The 19293-nt window shown below is 42.2% G+C and overlaps 1 protein-coding gene across 1 annotated transcript in view; it reads left to right on the forward strand.

Annotated features, from left to right (window-relative positions):
* TGM2 (transglutaminase 2) overlaps positions 1 to 19293 on the forward strand; it is a 53303-nt gene that overhangs the window by 7506 nt on the left and 26504 nt on the right. The window contains exons 3-4 of the mRNA XM_027867104.1: positions 11775 to 12017; positions 14678 to 14796. Coding sequence (XP_027722905.1) covers positions 11775 to 12017; positions 14678 to 14796 — 362 coding nt within the window. The remainder of the gene's footprint in view (positions 1 to 11774; positions 12018 to 14677; positions 14797 to 19293) is intronic.

Below are 19293 nucleotides of genomic sequence, written 5' to 3' on the forward strand. Positions count from 1 at the left end.
TGTGGGCCAGACCACATCACAATTGTCCTGGAAACCTCCTTTCCCTCATATTCTTCAAGGTGAACTACCAGTTAAACATATACTAATAGACACTAGAACAGAGAACATAGACTAGTAGAACTAGAAGCATTCCCTGATCCTTTCTGTCCTTCCCAGATTTTCTTAAGAGCGCTGTGGACTGTCTTCAGTGCCAGGCTTAGGAGTTTGTATTTTACCTTACGGAGCCCCTGAAGGTTTTAAGCAGAAGAGTAATGGGGATTTTTTTCAGAGGGCTTTCATATTGTCGTTGACCTGACAACAGTCCTGTGAAGAAAATAGGCTACATGTTTTACAGATGAGGAAACTGGGGTACAGAGAGGCTGTAAGACTTGTCAAAGGTCCCACAGTGAGTTAGTAACAAAGGTCCCCTGACTTTTTACTAAATCCCTATGTTCTTTCCTAGGCAGGCAACAATGAGGCCTAAGTCCTAAGACACTCTGCTGAGTGGCCAAGCATCCATTAAAATCAACAAACATTACTCTGTATAAGGCAATGATTGGCTTTCTGGCATCAGCCCCAGCCAAGCCCAGCTGGCCTGGAGATGCCACCTCACCCTGACCAGAGGTGATGCAGGCCAATCCTTTGTTCTTTAAGTCCCTTAAAACCATTGATTTGGGCCAGAGGGCCAGGACTAGGGCTTTCTCTCACTGGAGCCACCATCCTGCCCCTTTCCCTTCCTTCTTCCCAGGCTATTTCTTGACCTCTCCTTTTCCATCCCTCTCCCAGTATATCCCAAAGATTGTACTAGACTATGGAGAGAACTCTGTGGTTAGGGCTAGTTCCTTTCATCCCACCTCATAGCCCTGATAAGCCAACCCAGGAGTGGCTGATCAGTGTCCACATCATCTGGTAACCCTAGAGACTCACCCAGCCTCTCAAATATACCCCAGAAGCTTCTGATCCTATCAACTTTCCTACTTCTCTTTCATCAGTTGTCTCCCTCCCTCCCAATCCCAACTATTCAAAACTGAAGCAATCTTATGACATCAGGTGCCACCCTCCTCTTCAAAGGGTTGGGGACAAGTAATGAGAAGAACATCATGAAGATATTATAGTTACACACACACAAACACCCCAGAGGGCTCACAGATCACCCATGTTGCCCCAAGGTCATATTGCTAGGCTCATTGGTTATTTGGGTCTAACCCCAAAATCTTCCCTCTACCTATAAATCCAAGAAACAATCAATTTGAGGACATTGGCAAAGTGAAGCTTATCCTGAGAAAGATAATCAGCACAGATGCACTTGGTAAGAATGGGACATTGGCATACAAACTTTCATTTAAGGAACTGGGGATGTTTAGCCCAGAAAACAAACATGTTTTCTAGAGGACCTGTTTATTGTCTTAATATATTTGAAGGCCTTTTCATGCCTGGCACAAGAGGGTAGAACTAAAAGCAACAAATGGAAGTTTCAAAGACATTGATTTAGGATTAAATATAAAGGAAAATAGCCTAAAAATTAGAACTTTCAAAAAGTGAAATGGGCTATTTTAGAAGGTAATAAGCTCCCCATCACAGAAGGTTTTACTACAGTGGTTGGATAACTGGCCATTTATTAAGATCATTATAGAAGCAATTTTTACTCAGATAAGAGTTGGACTAGATATCCTCTGGAGTTCCTTCCAGCTTAGATCTGCCTTTGTGAATTCTGAATACAGGAAGAGAGAAGTATTCTGTGTATGTTCCCTCGGCCAGGCCTATGAATCTTGCTCCCGTGACTTATCAAAGACAAGAAAGCTAACCCCAAGTTCACGCAGATGTCCCGAGTCTCTCAGTTCTCATCCCAGTCAAGCCCTTTAACCTCTCTCACCCTCACTGACTCATTTTTCAAAGGATTTCTCACTTGTTTTTTCTCATGCTGATGATTAGAGCAAAGTTCCTCTCTGCTGGACAGCTTCTAAAATTTGTAAGGCCTCTTACTGTCCTGCCACCCAACAATCAAAGAACAGCAAGGTATATCCCACCCATCAGCCACTGGACAAAGGTACACAGATAAGACTATGATAGGAGAAGAAAGCTTATTTTGTATGTGGTTATGAAAGTGAACTGGGGTTTCTGGAAAGACAAACATCCTTCTGGTCCAAGATTCTATTCCTTTAACTACTTCTTTATCCAAGGCCACACAAAGCAAACAGTTGTGCTAGATTGCTTTTGTGAGCAAAAGGGAGCCCAGCTCTGAAGGGAAGTAAGTTGACAGAGCTCCATAGAGGCTGAATGTTTCTGAATTTCCAGATGTAGGTGAGACTATGAGAAACAGAATATAGAATGTCAGAGCTAGGAGAGACCTTAGAACATGGACTGTTGGAGATGCACATGACCTTAGAATATAGAACATAGAATGCTGGGATCTTACGATATAGGCTTCTTGAGATGGAAGTACTTTAGAACATAGAACATGGATTATTAGAGCTAGGAGGGACTTTAGATCAATGAGTATTAGAATTGGAAGGATCCTTGGAAATTATCCCCTTATTTTACACATGCCCAACCCTCTTGTTTTAGCGACATAGTAATTGAAGTCCAGAATTGGGGGAAGGGATAATGACTTTGTCGTACACAGTACTTTACATTTTTTGAAAAAGTACTTCCCTACCTTTGATCACATGTGGTCATCACAAAATTTTTGTGAGGGAGGCAGGGCAGAGATTCTATTCTCCATCTGACAGACAAGGAAACTGAAGCCCTAAGAGGTGACATCACAGGATATCATAGGCATATCATAGGATTTGAAGCTAGAATTGACCTTAAACAGTATCTCAATCAACCCATTCATTGTGCATTTGGGAAAACTGAGGGTCAGATGAAGGGAAATGACTTAACCAAGGTCATGTAGTGGGTTGGTAATTGAGCTAGGGACTGGGACACAGGTATCCTGATTGTTGGTCTTTTTCCATGGCACTGCTCAGGAATGTGTAGATGCTCTCACACATCTATGTCAGCCTTTCTGGATGTCAACTGGGCAGGACAAACTAGATCCCAGCAAGCTGCTTTTCTAGGTCATTCTAAAAAAGAGGAATAATTTGAACTTTGGCACTCAATTCAATTAAACATTTATTTGAGGTTCCTAGGTTTGGACTTTAGATTCAGCTTTGCTACTATCTAACCTGGGGCAAATAATTTCTCCTCTGCGGCCCTCCATTCTTTCCTCTATAAAATATAGGGCCAGACTAGACTCTTAGGGCCTTCCAAGCTCTTTACATTCTAAGATTTCACACAACAGAAATATACACAGTGACAAATAGAGTTGTTAGACAGTGGGACTGACTAGGTAGGGCGAGGCATGGGAAGAAGTGAAGTCAGCCTGAGTTGGTGACAAGACCTCCTCAGTCTAATAGAATTGAACCGGGTTTCAGGCACAAACAGTTTCTTCCCATCTCTTGGATGGGCTCTCCTCCTTCCCATCCCCCTCCCATGTTGTTGGTCTAGGACAGAAGCCAATGCTTCCCTTCTCCCCCACCCCCTGCATCCTGCCTACTCCCATTCCACCAAGGGTATTTTAGAACTGAACCTACACTCCTGCCCTGGAACATAAAACAGAGTATGTCAACATAGCTTGGGACCTCTCTGTGGGCAGTTCATTTTCATCCCACACCACCCCTCTGCACTCAGCTCTTTGGAAAGGGAAGAATTCTAAACTGTTCATCCTAAGATTAAAGAGAGGGCAAAGTGAATTTTTCCTATTTCTACCCCTAAGGGTTTCTTAGACCCTGAATATCATACAGCCTAGTGACAACCATAGAACTTAGTGATGGAAGGCACTGCCGACCTGAGACCAGGAAAAAATAAAAAAAAAATGAAAGGGAGAATTTGGAGACATGGGGAATTATGGGTATGGAACAACACCTATACTGTCAAATTCAGGCTGGCCCCTCTGGGAATGGGAGGGGGCAGAGAGCTGTATTTGGAAATAAAGACAATATAAAAACTCAAGATAATCAATAAAAGCAAATGTTTGTGATAGAGCTGGGCCTGGAACCTCTATTCACCATCACTGCATAGAGCTCTCTTTCCTCTGCCACAATGTCCCCATTATGTTAGCATTTTGAGTAGTGTACTACCAAAGATGGTGCATGGGCCTTCCTGCTATCTCTCACATCGCTCTCCATAGATCACCAACGAGTATGTCTCCTGATAGGGATGTCCTTTGACACCAATATACTGTCCTTGCCCAAGTGCCCAAGGAAGTAGGTCTGAGTCATGGACAAGGGACAAGAATAGGCAGAAGCAGTAACAGAGAAGGCTTAATTGTTTGGTTGAAGTGAGGCTTATTTTTATTTATTTATTTTAGTTATTATTTTATATATTTGTATTTTAGTTATTTTAACCCTTCCAAGGCTTAACTTTCCCTCCTGAGGAAGGCTCCCCCAGCTAAAATGATGAGCACTTTTTATTTAAAGGAACTTTGCCATACTAGGCACCCTGTGACCATTCTCCCTAGCCCCGCCCAAGTGGCCCCATACCAAAAATAAACATGAACTAACAGGAGTGATGTAGGCTTTCTCTGTGTCTTGTCTGGATGCCAGGGGCCTGAGAGGAAGCAGTTGGCAAGAGTTTTATAGAAAGGCCTTTAAATGTACACTTAGGGAGGCACCAAGCTATATTTTCCCTCCTGCATACTTCTCCCCAGGGCTGACCCCATTTAGACCCAATATAGGAGAACAGAGTCCCATTCATGAGAACTATACATGTAAGACACAGCACAGTAGGGGGCCACTGGGCCAGGAGTGAAGATACCTATTCCAGCCCCTCAAATAATTTACTGCAACCTAAGGCAAATCCCTTCTTTTCTCAGGCCCTCAGTTTCCTTATCTATAGAATGAGACGTTTGACCTAGCCCTAGATGATCTTTAAGGGTCCCTTCCATCTCTAATAAAAAAAATATCTCTTGCTATCTTCATTAAGATTTCAAAATCATTTTTCTCACAACTCTGTAAGTTGGTGGTACAGGTAGCTTTATGCCCATTTTATAGAAGAGGAAACTGAGGCTCAGAAAAGTGAAGCAAGAAACCCTTAGGAGTCAAAATAGGAAAACTCCACTTTACCCTCTCTTTAATCTTATGAGGAACAGTTCTGAATTCTTCTGTTTTCAAAGAACTGAGTATAGAGGGTGGGATGAAAATGAATCTCCCACAGAAGGGTCCCAAGCAGTTGACATACTCTGCTCTCTGTCCCACAGCAGGATTGTTTGTTGTCAAGTTTACCCATGCTCTCTATACCATGCATATTCATCATTTTTACACTGAAGAAATATTCCGTTTCATTCCTGCGCTATGATTTGTTTGACTGTTCCCCAATCAATAAGCACCTGCTCTAGCAGGACTCTGTACTTCTGGTACAATCAATAGCACAATGGGCATCCTCCTGAAGGCCACTAGCCTTGGGTCAGAAACTTCTCAAAGACGAGGACTATCCTTCATCATTTTCCCATATCCTTCCCAGGACTGGGCATGTAGTTCTCAAGTGTATGTTGAACTCTGTCTCTGACTAGGTATCTGTCTTGAGCCATCTTCTCTTTTCTCTCTATCTTGTTTCACTTGGTGATCTCCTCAGCTCCCATGGGTCCTCTCCTTCTATCTTATTTCACTTGGTGATCTCTTCAGCTCCCATGGATCCTCTCCTTCTATCCTAGTTCACTTGGTGATCTCCTTAGCTCCCATGGATCTTCTCCTTCTATCCTATTTCACTTGGTGATCTCTTCAGCTCCCATGGATCTTCTCCTTCTATCCTATTTCACTTGGTGATCTCCTCAGCTCCCAAGGATTAAGTTTCGTCTCTATGTCAATCACTTTCAGATCTACTTATCCAGCCCTAACTTCTCTGCTTGACCTCCAGGCTCACATCTCCAACAGCCTTTCAGACATTCCCAAATGGATATCTGATAGACATCTCAAACTTAACATGTCCAAAACTGAACTCATTATCTTTCCTCCTAAACCCTCCATCCTTCCAAATTTCCTTATTACTGTGGAGGGTACCCATCTTCCACTCCTCATTCTCTTACCACCACCCACACCCCACTCTAGTCCATCCTCCATTCAACTGCCAAAGTGATCTTCCTGATCTGACCATGTCAAACCCCTAGTCAGTAACCTCTAGTGGCTCCAGGATCAACTCCACAATCAAGTATAAAATCCTCTGTTTGTTATCCAAAGCCTTTCATAACCTAGGACTCTTGCCCCCTGCCCCTCCCCAAATCACCCTTCCATTCTTCTTTTACCTTATACTCTCCATATAGTCTTGGATTCAGTCTCACTGGGTTCCTTGCTGTTCCTCAAACAAGATACTCCATCTCTGAACTCCATGTGTTTTCTCCGGCTTAGAATGTTTTCCTTCCTCATCTTGACCTCCTGGCTTCCCTCAAGTCCCAGCTATAGAAGTCTTTTCCAATTCCCCCTTAATTCTAATGTTTTCCCTCTATATATAGCTTGTTTGTAAATAGTTATTCGCATGTTGTCACCTTCACTAGACTGTCAACTCCTGGAGACTAGGGGCAGTCTTTTGTCTCTTTTTATATCTCCAGTGATTAGCTTAGTGGCTGGCATATAGTAGGTGCTTAATGAATGCTTATTGACTGACTGCCTCAAACTCACTTGAGGAAGGCACTTTCCACCTCTGGACTTGAGTATCCTCAACTAAACAAGGATATTAGACTAGATCAATGGTTCTCAAAGTAGGGATCCCCCTGGGGAGACCTCAAGACATTTTCATAACAATACCAAGACATTTTAATTTCTAATGAAGTAAATATCTGTAAATATAACCCATATAAACAAATGATCTTCAGGTAGAGCCCCAAGGGTGTTGCAAGTTTCAAATAAGATAATGGATGTAAAACATTTTTCTAGTCTTAAAGCACTATATAAAAGCCAGTCATCATCATCATCATCATCCCATAGTCACTAGGCCTCTAAGTCTACTGATGACATCATTCCCTGAGCCTTCTACCACACTCTTGGTGAACTGAAGCAATGTTTATAATGCAATACTGGAGTGTGTTGGTAAATGTTTAACAATCAGGCTCTCCTGGAGGGGAAATGTGTATACACACACTTTTTAAGTTTAATCTGCATTATTAACACTTGCTTAAGTCTAGACAATCAACAAAGTAATCAATTTCTGAAGTGTAAATGACCACACTGAAAATTTAAGGATTGGCTATCTATAAGGAGCACACCCCTTTGGGGTCCTCATTCATTTTTAGAAGTGAAAAGGGGTCCTGAGACCAACAAGTTTAAGAACCGTCTGGACCAGACAATCTCAGAAGTCTCTTCTTGCCCTGACAGTCTATTTAAGGACCCTTACAGCTCTGATGTTCAGTGGTCTTCCCTCTGGGGTGTTGAAGGTTTTGCAGACTTCTAAAAGCCCCTGTTTTTAAATGCTGCCACCAGTGGGAGGGGTAGCACCTTCAGCTCTTATCCCCTGACGCCTTCACTACAAAATAACAATGATAACTGGCATTTATCTAAAGCATTGAGGTTTACATAGAACTTTATATCCATTATCTCATTTGATCTTCCCAGAAACCCTCTAAGGTAGGTAGGACAAGTATTTGCAAACCCCAAAGCTTTATAGGAAATGTGAATTCATATTAGCTGAAGTTAAATTCATCTGCAGAGTAAGAGTGAATGGCTGAGTTCAGGGCCTTGCCTGGATTTGGCTAGAAAGGGAGAAGGAGGAGGAGGGAGCTTAGTGGGCAAGGGGAGGAGACCTCCACCTGGCAGGAGACAAACTTGAAGTCATAAGGATGGAGATGGGAAGTGAGGAGGAAAGAGGGAAAGGGAAGAGGAGGCAAAAAGTTGCAAAGGGGCATGAGAGAAAGAGTAGGAAGCACTCCTTTGGAAGATGGGCAGGAAGGCAAAGGACAGATTTATTAGGGAAAATCAGAGTCACCTGGAGGTCAATCTCAGCTTGACTTTGTGTGATGCTGCTCAGGGTTATTGGGGATGGAGAAGGTTCAGCCTCTCCCTTTTCCATGTAACCAGGGCCATGACCAGTGGTGGAGTTTGGAAAGGAGCCAGTTATGAGGTTTGCTAGAAACAAAGCAAGGATATGCGGAGGTGACACACAGATGACAGGATTCGAGACAAACAAGGGCCTAGAACAAGAAGAGAAGAGGGATCCCAGAGCCCAATAAGGAGACTTGTCCAAAGCATAGGTTTTTGGTAAGGAGCAGGTAAGGACCACACTTTGTTCAGACAGTCCAGAATTTTCACAATTATAATTCCCCTTCCCATAATGCTTTAAGGCAGCAGTTGTCAAACTTTTTTGGTTTTAGGACCCTTTTATACTCAGCTAGGTGGCACAAGGGATAGAGCACTGGGTCTGGAGCGAGGAAGATTTGAGTTCAAATACGGATGACCTCAGACACTTACTAGCTGTGTAACCCTAGGCAAGTCATTTAACCACTGTCTGCCTCAGTTTCCTCATCTGTAAAATGGGAATCATAATAGCACCTACCTCACAGAGTTCTTGTGAGGATCAAATGAGATAATAATTGTATAGCATTTAGCACAGTTGTATCCGACTCTTCATGACATTTGGGGTTTTTTTGGCAAAGATACTGGAGTGCTTTGCCATTTTCTTCTCCAGCTCATTTTACAGATGAGGAAACTGAGACAAAGAGAGTTAAGTGACTTGGCCAGGGTCACACAACTAGTCAGCATCTGAGGCTAGATTGAAATCAGGAAGATGAGTCTTCCTGACTCCAGGCCCAGCATTCCAATTACTGTACAACCCAGCTGCCCCACAACAACACCACTTAGCACAGTACCTGGCACACAGTAAGCACTATATAAACATTAGCTATTATTATTATTATGTTACACTTTAAAATAATTGAGGAACTTCTAAAGAGTTTTTGTTTATGTGGCTATAGCTATTGATATTTATCACTTTAGAGATTGAAAACATCTTAGTATTATTATGAAATAGTTTTGACCTCACGGACACTCTGAAAGGGTCTCAGAGACCCCCATGACTCCCTGGACCACAGTTTTGAAAACTGCTGTTTTAAAATTTACAAAAGTTTACAAAAAAAGTGATTTCCTCACAACAATCCTGTAAGGTAGGAAATAATCAATCAATTAATCAGTATTTATTAAGCACCTACTATGTGCCAGGCATTATGCTGAGCACTGGGGATAAAGCAAAAAACAGTCCTGACCTCAAGGAGCTTACAATTTAAGGAGAGAAATAATTTGCAAACAAACACATACAAAGCTTGCTATCTACAGGATAAATAGGAAATAATTAACAGAGTGAAGGCACTGGATTTGAGAGATGTTGAGGAAAGCTTCTTGTAGAAGGTGGGATTTTGGTTTGAACTTAAAGGAAGATAGGGAGGTCAATATTCAGGGTAGAGGAGGGAGATCATTCCATCCGTGGGGGACTGCCAGAAAGGATGCCTAGAGCCAAGAGATGGAGTGTCTTGTTCATGGAACAACCAGGAGTAATAATAACATCTGACATTTACATAGCACTATCTATATCTATGTCTATATCTAATCTATATATTTATAACTATTTATATCTATAGCTAATCTATAGCTATTTATATCTATGTCTAGTCTATATCTATGGGCAGCTAGGTGGTGCAGTGGATAGAGAGCCAACCCTAAAGTCAAGAAAACTCATCTGCATGAGTTCAAATCTGGCCCCAGACACTTATTAGCCATGTGACCCTGGGCAAGTCACTTAATTCTGTTTGTCTCAGTTCCTCATCTGAAAAATGAGCTGGAGAAGAAAATGGCAAAGCACTCCAGTATCTTTGCCACGAAAACCCCAAATGGGGTCACAAAGAGTCAGACACGACTGAAATGATTCAACCACAAAAACAATAATCTATATCTAATCTATATATTCATCTATCTCTATATTATCTCACTTGAACCCTATGAAAGAAACCTTTTTTGAGGGGAAAGTGGTCTGTGTCTGTGATTTCATCAGTATGAGAGGAATCTCCTGGTGTTTGCATTTTCTTCCCAGATAGAGATTTACTACTTGTCTGTAGCTTACACTACAGGCTTAGAAAGTTTCCTAAGTTTGTCTTGAAGAGTTTCTTGGAGCACTGAGGGTGACTTTTCCAAGGTCGCACAGTTAATTTGTGTCAGAGGCAGAGAACAGGAATTCAATTCTTCCTGATTCCCAAGGCTAACGTTCTGTCCCTTTCATCATACTTCCTCTCTTTCGAGTAATATAGAAGATGTTAGGATCCTTGTGTTAAAGATGAGGAAACTGAAACTCAGGCAAAGTGACTTGTTCCTGTTTACCAGCGTGTAATTGTCAGAGCCAGGACTTGAACCTGGTTCTTCTGACTCCATAACCAGTGATGTTTCCATTAAAAATAATAATGATAATAATGACAAAATTTATATAGCCCTGACTGTGTGCCAGGCACTGTGCTAAATGACTTACAATCATTATTTTATTTAATCCTCACTACTCTGTAGACTGTCAGAGATCAGAGGGAAGAACTTCAGCCACCTAATCAAATCTTCTCATTTTACAGACAGGGAAACTGGGGCCCAGAGAAAGGGAATGATTTGCCTAGGAACACATAGCCAATTAGCGGAATAGCTAGAACTGGACCTTCAATCTCTCAATCCTCAGTTCAGGGCTCTTTGCTTAAAAAAAAAAAAGAAAGAGAGAAAGAGAAAGAAAAAGAAAGAAGAGAAAGAAAAGAAAGAAAAAGAAAAGAAAGTATTGTAGTTTTTTTGGGGTTTTTTTTTTTTTTGCATAACTGCCACTTCCTCTTTGCAGCTTTGCCCTTCTTAATCATTTATTCAATCTTGTTGTGGGCCAGGGTTGGCTTGAGGTAATCCCTACAGTCTCCTACAAAGAAGTTAGGAAGCCACTCTGGGGCAGTTTGAATTAACTTTGTCTCTGGTGGGTTGATCTGAGACCCCCAGAAGGAGTGCCTTTTGGACAGGAGGTCCAAAAGACACCAGCAGAGAACTCTTAAGCCCCCAAGAACTTTGTTACTAATGAGTTTTTCCCTTCTTTCTTGTGGTTTTTAACTTGTAGTAAATTGCTTCATAAGAACCTTGGAAACTGTTTTTAATTGAGGGTACTTGAATATCTTTTTACCAAAAGGATTGATTATTTGAACTCTCAGACTCTGCGTAACCCTTTGTACTAGACATGTGACCATGGCTGGACAAGTCTAGAGCTCTTTTCAGCTCTTTGCTGGAGTGCATATATGAGAGTGGGGCTATCTTAACCGGGAGTCCATAAACTCACTTCCCAATGGAATTCTCCCTTATAACCAAGAGAAGCAGCTAAGCAAAACAAATGGACCATCTGCCATGTCTGACAGTGTATGTAGTATTCTGTATCCATAGCCCACTACCTCTCTGTTGAAAGGAGGAAAGTAGGTTTCATCCTCAGTCATCTAGAATTAAGCCTATTCCTCATCTTGATCTGAATTCTGATGTCTTTAATGTTCTTTTCCTTCCCATTAGCACAGTCATCGTGCCTTTTAGTCTCTTGGTTCTGTTTTCTTTCTTCTTCTATTCTCTATTCTATTCTTCATTTTTTAGTTCACATAAGCCTTTTCCACCATTCCATGCAGGGACTCGTATCAAGCCACAGTTATTCCTGATCCCCTGGGGAGAACAGGTAAGGGGGTACCCCCGGCTGGTGACCATATAGCCTCGATTCAGGGGATCTGTGGAGGATGAAGGAGTAAGCATGTTCAGGGAGCAGTCACTCACCAGAGGCTTTTGGCTTTGCAGGACCCTATCCCAGTGAAGCTGCAGGCACCAAGGCCAAATTCGCCCTCTCTGACAGTATCCAAGAGGGGGACTGGGCAGCTTCTGTAGTTGGCCAAGAAGGAAATAAGCTACAACTGACGATCTCCTCCCCACCCCATGCTCCCATTGGCTTCTACAAACTCTCCATGGAGGTCATCACAGGATCCCATGGTAATAACTTCCCCATCACCAGCTTTGTACTCATCTTCAATCCCTGGTGCCAAGGTAAGAATGCAGTAATAATAGTAGTAGAGAAATAACTACTCACATTTCTGTAGCGCTTTCAGGATTACAAAGCATTTTGCTCACAATAACTTGATGAAGTAGGTAATACAAGTCTTATTATTATCCCCATTTTATAGATGAAGAAACTGAGGCTCATTTGTTCCTACAAATATGATCGAGTGATCGGGGTAGGATTCAAACCCAGGTCTCCTTACTCCAAATCCAATACTTTTTCCAAAACACCAGAGTGTTTCTCAGGATGGGACCACTAGGGCAAAGGCACCTCTCTCTGCATCTTGGGATTGGGGGAGAGGTGGGGAGAGGCCTGCTTAAGATCTGTTGACAGGTTCCATAGTCAGATATTACTAATAATAGATGCCTTCTGAGAATTCACTGCTTTATTTGTCCCTAAGCACTTTCTCATCTATTTTCTTATAGGTCCTGCACACAAAGCCCTGGGAGATTAGTAGATATAAGGGTTATTATTAACATTTTATAGATTGTGAAATTGAAGCCCAGAGAAGGGAAAAGGTCAGTCATTGAGTTTCAGAGCTGGGACCCAGATATGTTGACTCCTAGGCCAGGGTTCTCTTCTTCTCAATGGGGAAGATGTGCAGTCAAAAATTAAATCCTAAAACTTTGATTCAAACTCTGAAAATAGTACTCTTTAGCTGGATACTCCCATGCTTCCTTTGCTGTACCCCTCAGTCCCAGAGATGATCTTAAACAGAGTGCCTATGCTGATGGCAGAGGTCTTAGAAAAGCTAGGAGGATACTGTGGTGAGTAATAATAACAAAAATAATAACATCAATAGCTAGTATTTTTAAAATGTGCATACCCTTTGACCCAACAATACCACTTCTAGAGTTGTATCCCAAAGACATCATAAAAATGGGGAGAAGGACCCACATGTACAAAAAGATTTATAGCAGCTCTTTTTGTGGTGGCCAAGAATTAGAAATTGAGGGAATCTCCATCAGTCGGGGAATGGTTGAACAAGTTATGGTATATGAATGTAATGGAATACTATTGTGCTATAGGAAATGATGAGCAGGCAGACTTCAGAAAAATCTGGAAAGACTTGTATGGTTTGATGCTGAGTGAAGTGAGCAGAACCAGGAGAATGTTGTAAACAGTAACAGCTACATTGTGTGATAACTGACTTTGATAGACTTAGGTCTTCTCAGCAATACAAGGATCTAAGACATCTCCAAAAGACTAAAGATGAAAATGCTATCCACATCCAGAAAAAGAACCATGGAATCTCAATGCAGATCGAAGAATACTATTTGCTCTTTTTTTTCCTTCTGTTTTGTTTTGTTTCTTCTTTCTCCTATTTCCTCCCATTGGTTCTAATTCTTCTTCACAACATGACTAATGTGAAAATACATTTAATAGGAATGTGCATGTAGAGCCTATATCAGATTGCATGCCATCTTGGGGAGGGAGAAGAAGAAGGAAGGAGAGAAAATTTAAAACTCAAAAGCTTATGGAAGTGAATGTTGAAAACTAAAAAAAAAATTAAATTAAAAAAAACTAGTATTTATATGGAATCTACTATGAGTCAGACACAGTACCAAATGCTTTACAAATATTATTTCATTGAGCCTCCTCACAACAACTGTGGAAGGAAGGTGCTATTATCCCCATTTTATAGTTGAGGAAACTGAGGCAAATAAAAGTTAAATGACTTGCCCAAGGTCACACAGCTAATAAGTATTTGAGGCTGGATTTGAACCCAGATTTTCCTGTGGGCCAAAGCTCTATCCATTTTGCCACTTAGGTGCCTCCACTAGACCTTGTTGCCCATGGGAAGTAGATTGTAACCACACTACTCTATGCTTAGAAATTACAGAATATTAGAGCAAGAAGAAACCTTAGTGATATCCAACCCCTTCATTTTACAGATGAAGACGAGAGAATTAAAGTGACTTTCCCAAGGTCACACAGCTAGTATCACACCTTCTACCCCCTTCTCATCTGTTCAATTGAAGCCAGAGCACCTAGCTTTTTGCTCCTCCCTGGATGAGCCTAACTATTCTCTAGCATCACAGGATACTCTTGTCTTCCTGAGTCAGGGGAAAGGGAAATGTTTTCCTCTCAGCAGCCCTATGAAATTAGTATGATTGTTCCTATTTTACAGAGGAAGAAACTGAGGCCCAGAGCAGTTAATTAAATTGCTCAGAATAACACAGCTTTTAAATGACAGGGCTAACATTAGAACTCAGGTCCAGCACAATTTTTTACTATCCCACACAATCTCCCTCTACAGTGCCTCCAGCTGTCGTGTGTTATATCTGTATGAATTTTTTATTTGTTTTACTTTTTTTGGTTGTTGTTTTTTTTTTTGCTTGTTTTTTGTTTATTTGATTTCATTGTGTGGAAGGGACTCTCCTAGGTACCTTATCTATAAGTATAGGTGTAAGGAGCACTGAGAGGATCAGTGACTTGCCCAAGGTGAAACTGCCAGTACCTATCAGAAGGCAGAACTTCCTAACTCCAAGATTGTGTGATTATTATTATCATGCTCACTTTTCTGATACAACAGTGATACATGTTAGACACCAGCCACCATGACCAATGTCAGGCACTGTACGAGGAGTCAGAGTTAAATTATGCAAGTCTTAGGCCAAGTGTAACTGTTTGCTTTCCTCTTCAGCGGATTCAGTCTATATGGACAAAGATGACTACCGGAAGGAATATGTCCTGAATCAGTATGGCACCATCTTTCAGGGGTCCTGTGCATACGTTAACATGATCCCATGGAACTTTGGACAGGTGGGTGTCTCCCTGCCCTGCGCCCCACCCTCATCCAGTTTCCAGGAATCAGATGGTGCCCTGGCTGCCCATTGCCTACTTCAATCAATCAAGTCACTATCAAGAACCAAAAGGATGCTCACCCTCAATCAGCTGTGTTGTGGAGGAGGCAAATATGGCTGAGGCATGAGCCCTACCCTCTGGAAGCCTTCAGTCTAACTGGGGAAAGCAAACTCACATCCATGAAATAACCTAAAGATGGTCAAGCTCCACATTATGTGTTCTCAGCCCTGAAGGCAATAGAAGATGAGGCCAGGAGAAGGCCAGTGTAAGCTGAAATCGTCAGAAAGCATTCTAAAGGAAGTAGATCTTGAAATCTCTCAAGAAGAATGGGAAAAAGTAGAGAAAAGAAGGGTAAAAGGGGAGACCTGTGCCTGCCAGGTATTTCCATAAAATCTATGGTACTTTCAGGTCTCTCAATTACTCTCCCCATAAACAGCTCTGTACAGTAGGTAGTAAAGATATTATTTTCTCCCTTTCACCCATAACATAACTGAGCCTCAGAGAGATAAGCCTTTCTTACCCCAAACAGCAGGCTTTGGGAGGGCAAGAAGCTACAACAGACTTGCCCCAAATCCAACAGCTAGTAAATGTTAAAAGCAGGATTTGAAACCAGGCCTACTGCCTCCAGGTCTCTTTCCAAGACACCATTCAAAGATTTATGATTTCATCAATGTGGCTGTTCCCTCACAACCCTTTTCAGAAACATTTTAATGGGTTGCCATTGCCCCAAATCCTCATCCACTGGTAATTAGCCTTCTGGGCATGAGCCTTGCCACATTTTGCTAGACTGGTTTCCAGGTATAAGGCACAGAATACATAACTAAACCCAGACAGAAAGCCTTTTTGGCATAGTAGGGCCTATCATGGTTTGTGTCCTGCTAACATAGCCTTTGAGAACTGAGGGCCGCTGCCATGCCAAGAGGTCCTTAGTGAAGGACTTTGTACATAGTGAGTAGTTAATAAATGGTAAATGAATGAAATGTATACATTCCAGGCTGGATTGGATGGCCTCTGAAGTCTTCCAGGTTTAGAATGCTATAATTCAATAGATAGGAAAGGCAATTGTTAATCCCCACTTTTCAGATGAGGAAACTGAGGCCTGGAAAGGGAAAAGCAAGCTACCCAGGGACACTCAGGAGTGCCCAGCTATGAGTTGTTCTCCTAGTGGAAGGGATAGGCTTGCATGGAGACATCCACATTTCTCACAGAATAGCTCTAAAAACAGTTAGCAAGTGAGTGGATGAGCCTATTATGAGGCCATTGGGTATTTTCTTGGTATCAACCTGGATTTTTTTTTAAAGCCTTTTCAGAGGCAGAGTGGATTGGGGTGGGGGTGGGTCACAGCAATGCCTGTGACTAATCCTGTTTCCTAGAAATATCAGACAAGACTCAGAAAGCCCATCTCTTGGTCCCCCACTTCTCTAGAGTCAAGGGTTCATCAACTTTTTAATAATAGCTCACAGTTAATAAAAGCTCACATAGTGCTTTCTTCACAAGCCTGACAATATAGTAGGTAGTGCCAAAGTATTAATATCATTACAGAGTAGTAAAATGAGACTTAAAGAGAAGTGGTTGGTCTAAGGCTAATCATCCAATTGGCAGAGTTAATACCCAAACCCAGGCCCCCTGATATTAGCTCCAGTCATCTTTCCTCTACTTATCTAAGGACCTATGTTCCTCTACAGTTTTTGCCCTTTCATAGCTAAAAATCTCATTTCATTCGCTGGCCCTGAGAAGTCAGCAGAGCTCTTATTTTTAATCTCTGTTTTGAAGACGAGAAACATGAGGTCCAGAGAGGGGAGGAGTCTCCCAAGGTTACAGAGAGAGTGAAAGCAGAGCCAGGACTCTAAACCAAATCTCCTGACTCCAGTCAACAGCTGAAATATATTCTCCCTTATGTGGTGCTAAAACGAATGAAGGAACAGGGCTTTTAAGGAATTGCAGAAATCGTTTGTCTTAGTGAAGGCTGTGTGACCTTATATGAGTTATTTAACCCCTCTGGGCCTCAAGAAACCCTTGGGATCTGGGCAGTCAAGGGCTATAAACAAGCAAGCCACTTCTACAAAAAGGCAAGAGAGAGCTCATAAAACTGAGTGCTAAGGGTGGGATGAAGAGGAGGAGCTCTATAATCTTAACTGAACCATCCTGCCAGGGAGTTAGGGGTGGCTCCCAGTCAGATAAAATACAGCAGAATCCTTTAGACTTGGCAGGCAGGCAGGAAGGATGCTGTTAGACTGGGAGAAAGGAAAGATAATAGCAACATGCTGTTCTGCCATGCTGGCCTCCTCCTTGCAGTTAGAATGTTACTGACCCACTCTGGGTAACATGTGAGCTGGAAATTTTGTTTGGGCTTGGTTTTTAGTAGTGGAGATAGTCTCCACTGAGGCATCTCAACAACGTTTATTCAGTCTCCTTCCACCCCAATCTATGCTGTAGCCCAAAAACACAGCTATGGCTGAGGAAGAGCTCATGAAGGGTAGGAGAGGGCAGGACTCTGTTTGGGACCAGGGTCAGGGCCCAGTGTATGTCTAGGGCCAAAGTTCAATCTGTAGTTGGCATCAGAGCTCAATCCATGGCCAGGGTCATGGGCTGATGGTGTTAGGGAAATAACATAGCTATTAATAATTCCTCATATTCATGACACAGTTTTTGAAATGCTGCTTTCTTTTACTTCTTTGACAACAGACTCTACTTGCAAGAGTCTCTTTCCTGGGGTTGCCTGAACCTCATTCCGAAGGTATCAGGAGCTTCTTAAGCCAAAGCCTTCCACTGAAGAGTCCAGGAAAGGTCCCTTAAACTACCTTCAATGCAGCACAGTTGGGTCAAAGGACTTCTTTTATTAGATTGTTGAGACCCACATATCAGGGCAACAAATAGCGTCAAATAAAATAAACAAATGCAGTAAAGCAAGACCCCCAGGTCTCAGGCCGTCAGTATTGGCAGATATCTCAGAATCCTTGGCTACCCTCTCCATGGTTCTTCCCTTTTTTCTCTTTTGTCCCTGTTCTTGACTTTCCTTCACAGAGCCAGCCCTCTATCCACACACTAATGGCTTGTTTCCCAGCCACCATACTTCCCTTTTCATCAAAACCACAGAATTTTGTTGAGTTTTGATACCCTAAAATCCTCTTAGCTACCCTTAAAATCCTCTTAGCTCTCCCAGTTTCTACAGTGCAGAAGGGGGACGAGAGGTAAATGGAGTCATAACCCAGGTACAACAAACTATTAATGTCCAGGTTATAAAGGAAGACAGAGAAAAAAATCAACTTCCTTCTGGGCTTCCCCTGTACTTGATCCTTTGTTCCATCTAGTTGTATGGGGGGGGGGGGGGGAGGAAAGGGAGGAAGAAGGCTGAGTAAGGATTATTGTTACCCAGTTAGAGATAAGGAAAACAAAGCCTAGCCAGTGAAACTCCAGGGCCTGAGGCCAGGGGCTGGTTGGCTGGAGGTTGAGTTGGGACTAGAAGCCCAGATCTCCTAATTCCCAGGTCATGGCTTTGTCCAGTGCCCCAGTGTGTCAACAAAAAGCAACCAACTGGAGGAAAAAAGCCATTAACTTCCTCCTACCTGCAACAGTTCTCTCATTCATTCATTTATAAGGACATTTATCAAGAACCAAGGACATGTAGAGACCTGTGCTCAGTGTGAAAGGGAAGACACAATGTTTCAAGAACACAGTCATTGCCTTTGGGAAACAGTCTGGTATGGGGATATGAAATACAGAGAAGTGTAATATATATTTCATAAGTACATAACAGTGATACAAAGCAATGTAGATTTTTTGTCACAAATTATTGGGGGTTTTTCTGTTTGTTTTTTAAGATGAGAAGGGGCACAGCAAGGGATGTCTATTGTCTTTGTGTCCCCAATAGTACTATGTGATCTCTAATCCTGGCTCTGCCCCTCCTAGAGCCTGATGCATGGTCTGAGAATTATCAGAAACTCGAGGGCTTAAAGGCCTGAACTAGCTGAACTGGGGAAAGTCATTTGTACTCCCAGAGAAGCTGAGGGACAGGGTAGACTGTTAGACCTGGAAGGGATTTTATGAGATAGAACACAGAATGTTGGTTGGAAGAGTCTTTTAAACACAGAACTTAGACTGTGAGAGCTGGAAGGGGCATGAGGACCACAGAACATAGAACAGAGGGCTGGAGGGGACCTGTTTTTGTTATGATTTCATTGGTTTGTGGGAGCTCCCGGTACAGAAACTCCCTGAGGTTGTTCAGATCACAAATATTGTGCATCTTATGGTCTTAGAGAATTGCTAGAAGGGGCAAAGTGATTTGCCAAGGATATCACAGATGTTCTGACTCTTAAATCCAGGTCTTCCTGATTCCAAGGTTACCCAATATACCTTTTATCCTAGTAGGCTCCTAATTAAGAATGCTTATTGAACTGGACTGAATTATTGGAGCCTCACCTGGAGTCTCAGAGATAGGATGTAGCAAGTCCTGGG

The sequence above is a fragment of the Vombatus ursinus genome, unplaced genomic scaffold (assembly GCF_900497805.2).
Source record: "Vombatus ursinus unplaced genomic scaffold, bare-nosed wombat genome assembly UNPS02014785.1, whole genome shotgun sequence".
Taxonomy (NCBI): domain Eukaryota; kingdom Metazoa; phylum Chordata; class Mammalia; order Diprotodontia; family Vombatidae; genus Vombatus; species Vombatus ursinus.